This window comes from Megalops cyprinoides, chromosome 4, assembly GCF_013368585.1.
Source record: "Megalops cyprinoides isolate fMegCyp1 chromosome 4, fMegCyp1.pri, whole genome shotgun sequence".
Lineage (NCBI taxonomy): Eukaryota > Metazoa > Chordata > Actinopteri > Elopiformes > Megalopidae > Megalops > Megalops cyprinoides.
Window position 1 is genome coordinate 45,129,264 of NC_050586.1, and position 12,037 is coordinate 45,141,300.

General features: G+C 40.4%; 1 protein-coding gene across 1 annotated transcript; it reads left to right on the forward strand.

Annotated features, from left to right (window-relative positions):
- The first annotated feature begins 2,173 nt into the window (after positions 1-2,173).
- zgc:152968 (uncharacterized protein LOC564848 homolog) lies at positions 2,174-11,291 on the forward strand. Its single transcript, XM_036526872.1, has 15 exons — positions 2,174-2,321; positions 2,755-4,352; positions 4,434-4,532; positions 4,828-5,038; positions 5,372-5,529; positions 5,840-5,980; positions 6,137-6,251; positions 7,055-7,201; positions 7,435-7,548; positions 8,162-8,235; positions 8,930-9,034; positions 9,560-9,675; positions 9,776-9,914; positions 10,404-10,524; positions 11,183-11,291. The coding sequence occupies exons 1-15, from the start codon at positions 2,174-2,176 to the stop codon at positions 11,272-11,274; spliced, it is 3,378 nt and encodes a 1,125-aa protein (XP_036382765.1). The 3' UTR covers positions 11,275-11,291.
- Positions 11,292-12,037: the final 746 nt, after the last annotated feature.

The window sequence follows — 12,037 nt, forward strand, 5'->3', positions numbered from 1 at the left end:
AAAACGGAAAGCAAGAAAAAGTGTATTTCTCAAAATTATATGTAGGTTATTCCCCAAACACCTGAATAGTCTTTCCAACTTTCCCTAATGAATTTAAGGTGGGAGTAACTGACGTTAACTCTAGCTATTTATTAAGTAAGCTAGTAACACTATGCTCCAATGATTACTATGCAATGGATAAACTATTCATTCATCACATTACCTCTCTCTTGCTCTCTGTGTGTGTGTGTGTGTATATGTCGTGTGCCTCATTTGTATTGTGTTTATATAAATGTTCCACGGTGCGGTTGTATATATATATATATATATCACGTTTCAGGGTCAGTGTCACTCACTATTAACTTGCCCAACCCCCATCAGGTAAATCTAACAAAGAATGGGGGTGATGCTGTGGGCAACCCAGAAAATAGTAGTTATGTTGTTGTGGGATTTTTTTGTAATATTTTGAAATAATAGTATTAAAATAGTATTAGAAAAAAAAAGAGTTAAAAATTTTGAACTTTTTTTTCTTCCCTCATTTGGGGCGCCCCTATGGATGGACGGCGCCCCTAGCATTCGCCTATGCCACGGGCCGGCTCAGGCCTGTATCCTAGAATTGCTGCCTCTGTGTTTCTGGATGTAGGGAAATTCTGTGCTAAGCCACACCAACATTTCTTAAGGAACAAGATAAAAGTGTGAAGCTCATTGTTTTTGTATTAAATCATGTCCTGCTGTAAACTCTGTTCGTTTCACACAGCAATGTCATTTTATATTATTTTGTATTAAATATATTAAATTTATATAACATTTGAATTTAACTAAAAATATTTCACTTTACTGTTGCACATGTTTTGGTTTTATCTGCAGTGTCATTTTCTTGTGGTTTTGTATTTAAATTCCTTCACTAAAATAGTCCCACTGCCATATAGGAGGAGCTAATGCCCTACTTAAGGATTTTCAATATGTCAGCGCAATGAGATGGTGTTTTTTATATATTATTTTGACATTGTCTCATTCTGCTCATCTCCGATGATTTATGTTATGCCTCTTTTCACATGAAACATGTCATTCCTACCGGTGTGCATCAGATTCTACCAGGAAGTTAACAAAGCAAGTAAAGGTGATGTGACGAAGATAAACCGTGGTCCTCGGGGGAGGCAGAGTTTTCAGTTAACCACAAACCTTGAATATTTCACTGTAGTCACTGATTGTTATTTTAGGTATAGCTTCTTATTGAAATGCAGTACATTGTTATGATGTGGTCTTTCAGCAGATGATGTAGGCTACAGTAACCACCTTATACCGCATATGGGTACAAACGTAGGTGCAGTCATAGACTGCATATTCGTACCCTTTTTATTCTATGCAGCAGATTTAGGGCATCGGTAACAAGTGACTATGGGTGTAGTCAAACACAAATTGTTTGTGATCGTTTTTCAAAACAATCACACGATGAAGCTTACTTTACTATATCTGCTTCGGCCATCTACCACTGCACTATGGAATATGAGACATTTGGAAAATAAATAAATGAACATTTTAAAAAAAATTATGGGTTAAAAGGTTTTAAAATTATGGGTTAAAAAGTGATGTATATTTTGTCTTGTTCGCCTGTTAGTTTAAGTATCTGGGATTATGAATGCATTAATCGATCTCTGCGCATTTCGAAATTAGAAATTCCACATATTTGTTACGAAAGTCACAACAACCGTGACTGCATTCTTGAATTTTTTCTTTTCTTTGTTGTACTATTTTGTTACTACAAAACATAGACAAGACCGGAAAACTCCACCAAGGAGAAGAGGATTCGCGCTGTGGACTGATTTGTTTGTGAATGCTTTATCCTAGGGTAAACAGATTTAGTAATATAAAATCCAGATGCTATCGTAACATTTACTTAGCAACTCAAATGTTCAAAGAATGGCTACTTAGGTACGCCAAACAGAAAAGGCATTTCCACTTCTCAGACTTCTCGATGACTCTCCGTACGGAATAAACACATCTGGGGCTTTGTCCCTTTAAGTAGAACTAATGACGTATCCAAACCATTGGTGGACCTATTGAGCCTTGACAGCTGAACCTATAAAAACTGACGTAGATTGCATGCAAAGTTTGGCGCTGTAAATAAACTTTTGCACGGTGGTGCATGGATTCACACTTGTTCACTGCTGTGATATAAACGAATACACTGTTGATGTTACCTTCAGCTGGGTTTTTCGAAAAAATCGACTGCCCTTTTTTCAGAAGAGGCTTTTGTGAGCGGCCGTTCTGTCATTATAAACATGTGAAAGATAAAAAGGGGCTTGCTACTTCACATCGATCGCCATCCACAAGAGCACATGGTAAGTCAACAGTAAACTCCTCCGTGCAATTTTAAGAGGACGTGTTATCTGGCTGACTGAACATTAGCGTTTTCATTGAACTGTCCTTCTATGGTTGTACTGTGTGTAGAGGCTGCTCAAGATTTCACAAGGCAGTTTAGGGCAGACCAGCTATTAATATTGCCCTGGCACTATGCATTTTATTTATCTACCAAGCCAATTAAACAAGAGTACAAAAGTACCAAGTCCTTGCTGTTATATGGAAATTCCCACCTATCACCAGCAATCTCACCTACCTTTGAGCTCTGGCCAATTGGTTCCTTTTCAGGCTTTCCAGTACATAGTGTAATGGAAATTATGTGCAGATCGTTATCATATAGCACTGACTCTCAGTTCTGCTCCTAAATTCTGTAAAATTCTTGTGAAAACATGCAAATTTATATCTGTCTTGTAGGAAATGGAAACAATTACTTGACCCATGGCAGAGCTTTGCTCCAGAACACAGATATGTCATTTGTGAAAGATCGTTGCCTTTTGGAGTTGGAACGGATCAACAAAGAAATTGAGACCGTCAAATGTGAAGTGGAGAAAGAGCAGAGACGATTGTCCCGATACAAGAGCTTTCAGGGGGATGGCAATAGTACGGGTAAAGTTTTGATTCCCAGTAGCGAGATTGTAGATAAGGACCGTAATCATAAGGACCGTAATCATAATTCATATAACTGGAGTACTCCCCACACACAGAAGTCCCGTAGTAGTAAATATGTGGTTGACAATTCCAGACCGAGAACAGATTTGGAATACGATCCTTTGTCCAACTATTCTGCAGACTTGCACTCCGGCAGTTCTGCAGACTGTAAACCTCACGTCTCTGGGGAGAGTGAGGATAAAAGGGGTCTGAAGAGGACAAGGGAAAAAGTGAAAGAAGACAACAGTGAGCTGCTGACCTTAAAGCTGGAGGACTCTGATGATGAAGGTGTCCTTGTCATTGATATTCCACCCATGGAAGATGACAGGAAGAAGAGCAGACCCCGAAAGCTTTGTAAAATCACCACTCAAGCATTGCCAGAAGTCCAAAACAATGTCATGTCTTTCACCTCAGTGCCTGATGTTTCGTTTCCTGTTCAGTCATGTGAACAAGAGATATCCACACCTGTCATCATCAATGTTCAATCAGGTCAGGACTGTGCCAACACCTCACCTGGTGGTACTGTAACTCAGGGAAATGAGTGCAAACAGAACAATATCGGTAATGTGTTTGAAGATATAACCAAGTGTCTGGAAAATCTCAGGAAAGAAAGTGAGAAAATGACTTGTTTGCCAAAAACGGAACCCCTACAAGGGAACAAGGACGGTCTTGCTTCAGGGTGTTTCACAATAAACTGCCCTTCCCGGTCCTTTAGCGATTCTCCAGTCAAGCAGAATGCAGGCTCTATCAAAGTAGAACATCCTTTGACCAAATGTGAGTTTGTTCCCAGCAGTGATGAAAAAGGCACCAATTTTCAGCCAAAACAGTTCTCAGGTGAACAACTTTATGTGCTGGATTTGAAGAAAAGCGTCTCATGTGCACTCTCATCATCCCTCAAAGCCAAGCCTAAAGATCAGGATAATGGGCAGAGGGAAATCAGTGTGGTTGACAGTTACTGGTTGCCTGAGCAGCAAGTTTCAGCTCCCTGTGTTGAGCAAATGGCAATGCAAATTTTAGGACAGGACTTCACAGAAGGCCACTCGGTGCTATCTTCAAATCGCAAGCACAATGAAAAACCGGTAGCTATAACAGACCTCCTTTCTGTCCAGTTACTTGAAGGACCTTCCACATCTGGTGTTCCACAGCCAGTCACCAATGGGATGGAGCTGCTCTCTGTCTCTCAGGTCCCAAATATGCCTGAAATGAGTAAGGAAGTTGCCAAAACTGATCTAAGCTCTGGAGAGGAACTAGATTACTCAGACATGGACTTATCTGACAGTGACCCGATGGAGGAGTGCTACCGCATCTTTATGGAGGCCAACGAAGCTGAATCAGAACTGACGGACAACCCAGGCAGCAAACCTGTAAGTTCTTTCAAATTTTGGTGCAGATTTAAGGGAGTAAATCTGCACCAAACTGAGTCTAAATATAATCTTGTATTTCAGGTAGCAGCAGTAGATGTGGAGAGACTGGAGGTGGATAAGAAACCGCTTCCCCTGTCTGGCCCAAAGAGAAGGGTCGCCCATGTGTCAAAGCATAATGAGGTATAATGGAGCATCTTTCAATTAGACTTGCTTTTTGTTTACATTATTACATCAGTGGCATTTAGCAGATGCTCTTATCCAGAGCAAATTACAGCAATTACAGGTTTCTAGAATGTTATCCTTTATACAGCTGGATATTTACTGAGACAATTGTGGATTAAGCACCTTGCCCAAAGGTACAGCAGCACTGCCCCAGTGAGAAATTGAACCGGCAGCCTTTCGGTTATGAGTCCTCCTCCTTAACCAACACACTACACTGCCATTTGTAATGTTGTTGTTTTTTTTTTTCCTTCAGCAGCAGAATAAAAGCAGACAGCAGATCATTGTTCCATTGAGAAGACCAGCCTCCCATTTGTCCAATCCCTCCAGAATCCAGCAGTTACAGCAGAAGGCTACATCACTGACCACAGCTGTCAAAGGTGGCCAGGCTTTTGTAGCTGCAACAACAGGACAGAGGAGACCAGTGACTTTAGCTCCTGCTCCACAACCAAGTCCTGTGCAGACAAGTAAGTGTTAAGCCAGAAATAAATATACACATGATTTGGTGATATACAGAGTGAAGTTCACACAGGTCTAATAATGTTGATGGAATATGTAGCTTGTGTGATTCTTGCACATGTTTGGCTGTAACTAAGCTATCTTTCAGCTAAGCAAGATTTCAGTTTAACCCTAAATGGTGAAAAGGCACTAAGTTTTTTTTTTTTTTTTTTTTTTTATATATTTCATTCATGCTGTATAGTATCCAAGGTAATTATTTCATCAATTTTTTTTAATGTTTTTTCCCTTTGTTTTTTTCTGATAATGAACCCAACCTAGTCCTCTGCCTCTTGCCTTTTTAGCCTCTCTAGCATGCGTAAATATCATTCCTGTTGGAGCTGCGATACAGTTGGGCACAAATGTGCACTTCATCATACCAGAGGGGAGTATAGCTGTTCCTGTAACTCCAGTTTCCAGCCCCGTAGCACCATCACAGCAGGCTACCCTAACCGCTGCTAAGGTAAATGCACCTGCTGTTATAGTACTGCTGATATTCAATTGAAAGTCAGGTATGAATAAGGCTTATGCATCTGTTGAGCAGTGCACTGTATTGCAACCCGAGTTATTACTTCTGAAGTGGAATATCTTAATGGAAACCGCTTCATGTTATATTTGATATATGAATACACGTGATCCACTTGTCAAATTTAAATGTCCTATGATATGTTTTTCATGACATATACCTCGCTGTTCAGTATCTTGCATTTGACTTTATCCACTGGGGTCTGCAAAGATTCAAGCTATTTGTAAATAGGTTTGTGTTCCTGCAGCCAAATACCACAAAGCGGAAACCCAGGCCCCGGCCTGAGTCCAGCACCAAAGTCCCACATGATATAAGGCAGCGCTATGTCAACTTGTTTGTGGAGGAATTCCTGAAAACATCCTTCACTGTGCAAGATGCCTTTGAAAAGGTCTGCAAAGTTGTATCACTTTATAGTCACGCTGAACAAGTTCCCTATGCAGACTTTCATGAAATATCTACGCATACTCTATGGTTAGTAAGTTCTTGTACTAGTGCCATGCCAAAAGAATGTATGAAATCTCACTGGTGTTTAATCTGATATTAGGCACTGGCTGAGGAGAAGACTGTATATGACCGCAGCAGCAATAAACTGAGGTATCTCAGTGTAGCTGTAAATGCACTCAAGAAGCTAAAGAACCAGAACACACCTTCCACCAAAGGTTGGTATATTTTATTTTTGTGTAGCTGATTCCTGCAAATATATTTTCTATCTCAAGATAACTTTCACAATCTTTCTGGCCATTGAAATGTTTTAAGAGCACTGCTTGCAAATGGCCCATAAACAGACCCCAGAAAACTCTAGATCTAGAACTGAGACAGATAATTGACCAAACCCATTGTCTAAATGTGAGTTTTGGTTTTATGCCAGGAATAATCTAAATATATTTGCAAGATGTAACTATGACAGTTATCTGCTGCACTGCTCATGTCAAAATTTCTTTATATCTTACAGCTGACACTGAGATCAGTATGCAGGGGTCCAGAGGCAACATTCCACTTCGTCCACTAGTATTGCAAGCAAATGGTAACATACAAGATTTTCCCCTATGTAAATTAGCAATTGATTAATTTAAGGGTTTGGACACAATCAGCTCTGTCAAGCTAAAATGTTATATAGTGACAGGAAGTACATCATCTGTCTGAGGAGATGTACCGTTTAGTTTGGAGGTGTTTGTTTTAAATTTCACGTTTAAAATCTAGCAGCATGTTATCTGTGTATCTGTCGTTCTTCTGATGTGGTATGTTGTCAAACTGCCTCTTGGCTTTTGTCTGTTACAATTTCATCAAGTGATCTTTCAGTACTGTAGTTTCTATTCCAGTTGCCCGTACCACAATGTGATGCAACGGTGCTTTGTTGATGTGTATTAGTCCTGACCACTGCATCGAATGGTCTTTGGGAGATCTCAGAGCATTCTGTACCTGATAATCTGAGCGGAAAATAAGACTTTACAATTCACTTCAGATCCAGGGCTGGCAGCGCTATACGGGTACCTGAAGGAGCACGTCCTTTCTGAAGCAGAGCTGAAAGAAAACAACTATCCCATTTGTCACCCTGACAAAGCCAGCAGCGCTTTGCTCTTCGGGGAGGTCAAGAAAGGAAGCACTGACCGTGGGTATTATGTCCACTCTTGTGTCTACAGTCCAGGTTCAGCCTAACCAGAAAGCTCCCTACTCATGTTTCTGTATTGGCACAACTTTTCACAAGTTTGGTAGAGTTTAATCAAAAGAATATACAAAAGACATTTTTGTCAAAGCTGAAACCAAATCTAGGACTTTGGAAATGCTTTTTCCCTGCCCTGTGAGTTGAATTTTATGAGTCGGCTAAAACAGACATTCAAACAGCTTTGAAGAGGATCTGCTGTCGGTGTGGAGCTACTTTCGCTGTGAGCCAGTCGGGGAGGCACGTCCGAAAGGAGGAATGCAACTACCACTATGGGAAAATGGTGGAAAACAAGGGTGAGTGAAGGGGAAACATTAACCCCAAAGCGGGACTAAACTACAACAACTGCTAGGGCTACCATTCCAGAACTGCCATGCACTTACATCTCACTGCAAGTAGCTAATTATTGCCATAGTGGTTGTATGTACCAAGCACACACTAGATCCCACAGTGGCCCTCGATGGTGCTAATTTATGTCATCCAACAGCACCTTCCCAGGTTTTATTAAATAAGGTAAGACAAAGGGAAATCCCTTACATATATTCAAGATAAAGATCAGTGCCTAAAAAAATGATGAATTTTCAAATTTCTTTCGAGTTCCTTTTGCAGTTGGTCAGGTAGTGTTGCAGTTCTTGACATTCAATCTGAAAGTGATGCTCTAAGTCAGTATCAGAGCACTGACTATCTCTTATAGCATAATCAGAGCACTCTTGTCATTGTTTGACAAGCATGTTCAGGGTGGCATGTAAAGGGAAGGGGAGTAAATTTAGAACTGATTATTTCCAAACATTTTGTATCAGCCTTGAGGACTGTGCATTATCATACATTATCATTCTTTTGTAGCTGCAATGCGGTTTCATTTACCTCCGTTGAAATGTACAGTGTCCATCTTGCATTCTGTCATTTCAGTACCTGGCGGTGTGGAATCTCACTACAGCTGCTGTGAAGGAGCCATTGGGACACTAGGGTGCCAGGTTTTTAAGGTAGTGTAAGATGTTTCAGTGGATCATGTGCTCATCCCAGCCAGTCATATGTAACCTTATCTGCAACACCCTCCATGGTGGCATGAGCTGTGTTGATGTATTATTTGGAATTTGAGTAACATTCAGCCTTGAAATATTCCATATGTGCAAGGCTGTGTCTTGATCTGATTTTATTGCATACTTACATTGTCATGTCATGTTACACCGTGATTGCCATAGAAGTAATATGTTGTGATTTGTGCATCCTACATCTGTGTTGTAATTTCTATCATATCCTGAACACAAATCAATGGAATACCTAAGTAAATGTTGCCAGCTGGAGTATAGTGTCTCCTAGCTTGACCATTTCGATAAGTAATCTGTAGATGTCTCCAAATGGCCACTGTTCCATGTAGTGCACCGCCCTACTGCCTACAGCCCTACCCAGCCTTTTATGGAATGCTCAGGGCATGTATGACGGAGTGCCGTCACCACGGTTGAGCATGCGCTCTGACTGCCATACCAACGAGCCTGGCTCTTTGGCGTCATGGTCAAAGTCGCATCGTTGGTACCCCATAGACCTGGGTTCGAGGCCGGGTGGGGTGACTGCTCTTGCCCTTTGCTACAGTATGTCAAGGAATGGATTTATGACCTGAAAATACATGTGTGTACAGTAATGGTATCTAAGTTGTAGCCATTTGTATCCTTCACCTAGCTGCATGTGCATGATGCTGTTGACCTTGAAGGTTTTGTGACCAGCCTTCCCAAGCCCCTACCTGACAATGACTGCCCTGGTGTGTTTGCATTAGACTGTGAGATGGTAAGACATTCTGAGTTTTAAGGAAAAACGGAGCTGCCAAGCTTCAGGGCTATACATTCACAGTTGGGGGAAAAAAACATTGAAAGTGAGTTATTACTCATGAAAAAAAGAGTATTCTACTTCTACTTTTTTTGGGCAAAGAATGTAATTAGAAAGTGAATATTGAACTTTTCTGCGTATCTTTACATCAGATAAAGAAAGATATATATATATATATATATATATATATATATAGATATAAAAGATATATATATATATATATATATATATAACATTTATTTATTTTTTTTTTTTTTGCAGTGTCCTTATCATATTCTACTTATGTCTAACTTGTTCTGTAGCCTAAGTACCTGCAGCCATAGTGGAGCAATTCAGGTAGTGTTTAAGTTTCAAACAGGACTACCTGGATCTGAGACTGCAGCCCTTTGTCCATGACTGCCATGAAGACAAGTGCTAATGATCTTTAGATGAATATACCCACATGTGATATACACAAGCAATGTTAAAACTGAATCCTCTCTTTAGTGCTATACCACTCAGGGTCTGGAGCTAGCCAGAGTGACCGTGGTGAACACCAGTCTGCAGGTCATCTACGACACCTTTGTCAAACCTGACAATGAAGTCATCGACTACAACACCAGGTATGGCCTTTCACAGCACATTAAAAATAAAACTTAAAAAAATATTCAGTGATGGGAAAATCATGGCAGTGAAATGATCTCCATCACACTGTGTTGTAAGGTTCTCGGGAGTGAGCGAGGATGATTTGAAAGGTTGCAGCTTTTCCATCCGTGACGTTCAAGAGGTGCTACTGAGCTTTGTTAGTGCTGACACGATCCTTATCGGACATGGCCTGGAGAAGGACCTCTGTGCCCTCAAGGTGAACCGCAGAATGTCCAGAACCCTTCTACATCTTCAGTTCACCACCTTTGGTGACGAAAAGTTTTGTCTTGGATGTTTGGTGTATGTTTATTAGTTTGTATTATTCGTCACAGGAGCTAGGAAAACACATTTCAGTTGATTGGTGATTGTTAAATTTCAAATTCAAAACTCTTAAAATGAGTTTAGATCCAAATATAACTTGGACAACAAAATGCAAAAAGTACTTGTTTGGATATGATAAGCAATATAAAGTTGCCCTGCTTTCAACTTGATGTATGCTTGGTAAGCCCAGCTTATCACTTTCCCTGCAGTTCATTTTGAAATAATTTTTGCTAAAAGAATAGAGGATACTCTGAATTGAGACTCTTACAAGTAGTTTGCTAGTTGCCCTTTGTGGATGCTTTCACCCTCTGTGTCCTTTGGCTTTTGACTCCATGTAAGTGTGACCCATGTGTGAAAGGGGTTGTTTGTAAATGCTTGCTTTCAGCTCCTTCACGGCACGGTTGTGGACACCTCTGTGGTGTTCCCACATCGTCTGGGCCTACCCCACAAGAGATCCCTTCGCAGCCTGACAGCAGACTACCTCAGGAGAATTATTCAGGAAAGCGGTAGGTGTATCTGAATAAAATGTGGTGGCGCTTTTGCCAGTTCCCATTTTCATTGCAAATGTCTATTTTATGGACTGTAGTAATATTTATATTCATATTTTAATGCCAACCTGATCACATTCCAATGTAATTAAACTGTATATTCTTCATAATCTTTCACTGTTTTACTGGGTGAAAGATGGCATTTCTTAATTTCTCAAAAACATGCTCAATCCACTTGGCACCCTCTAAAGTTATGATGAATTAAAGGAATCAGGGGTGTAGTAGTTTAGTTTTACTGTAGTGGCCTGATTTGCTTTTCCTTTAGAATTCTATCTGCAGTGCTGTTAGCATAGCACTGTAAAGTACTGTAAAGATGTTAGCCATCTTCTTGGAACTAAACATGTTCCATAAGTGGAAGAAGACAAGGAGAATAAAATCAAACCTAGCATTCCACAGTGTAAGGGAATCATTGATTCAAATATTATCTGGATGGCTTCTGTGATATCAGTGAATCTGTACAACCCAGGGATCAGTGGATCTACATCGGGCCAGTGCAGACCTTGCCTACAGGTGAAATGATTTGGTTAGATACAGGTTTGATTGGACTCACTTCTGTGTGTCCAAGATGAAGTTTTACTGCTCTCAAACACACTTCATTGTCTCTGTTTCTGCACAGTTGAGGGAAGAGACTCAAGAGAAGATGCTGCTGCTTGCATGGAGCTGATGCTGTGGAAGGTGAAGGAAGATAGCAAAGTAAAAAGATGGTGATTTGAATAAATTCCAAATTGGAAACTTGGATGGCCCCTGAAAAATTCCAGCTCATCAGTTGCCATGTTAAATGCCACCATGCTTTTTAATTGTATGAACAGTCTGTCTTCCCTCTTCTGTTCAGAGAAATGTGGATAAGCCTGACTCAGCTGCTGATTGCCCATACCCTGTACCTTAGTTTTTTTTGTTGTTTGTTTGGTACTCCATTTATTTTGCTGTTAGCTCAGCCATTGCTGTTTACAGAGCTACACTTGCACTTGTCTGAGGTTTGCCTTAATTTGGGGGAATGAAATGTACAATATAAGCACTTGAATATAAAGAGGATTTCACTTTGAGAAAAAGGACTGCACATGCCAAGGCTATCCATGTTAAATCTATGCATTGTCCTGCTTGGGAAGAGAAGGAAAACTGAAGTAAATGCACATGAAAGCTATATGACTCGTGTGGGTTTCTTCACCTTTTCTGTGGTCTGACCACAACTCTGAAGACCATGATGATGAGAACCAATCAGAAGCCACGAAAATGTGACCATTTCTCTAAACCACACCCCTTTACATGTTTTATCATTGTGCTTTGTGGGGTTTCTGGCACTCATTCCGCTAAAGAGCTCAACATTTCATTTTGTGATTGGATGAGTGAATCCCCTGGAAAATGGGTAGTGGTGTATGTTTTTTTTTCTAGCTAAACACAAATCAGTTTTACATCACTTTCTAAAACCATTTGTTATATGGTGACTTGACAACTGTGGATATAACTGACATAA

What these genes read in the sequence shown, in the direction of transcription:
- zgc:152968 (XM_036526872.1), top strand. Translation starts at nt 2,174, where the DNA reads ATGTTACCTTCAGCTGGGTTTTTCGAAAAAATCGACTGCCCTTTTTTC. An exon ending in ACAACCCAGGCAGCAAACCT is followed by an intron (nt 4,353 to 4,433) that starts GTAAGTTCTTTC and finishes CTTGTATTTCAG; the next exon opens with GTAGCAGCAGTAGATGTGGA. An exon ending in AGGACCTCTGTGCCCTCAAG is followed by an intron (nt 9,915 to 10,403) that starts GTGAACCGCAGA and finishes GCTTGCTTTCAG; the next exon opens with CTCCTTCACGGCACGGTTGT.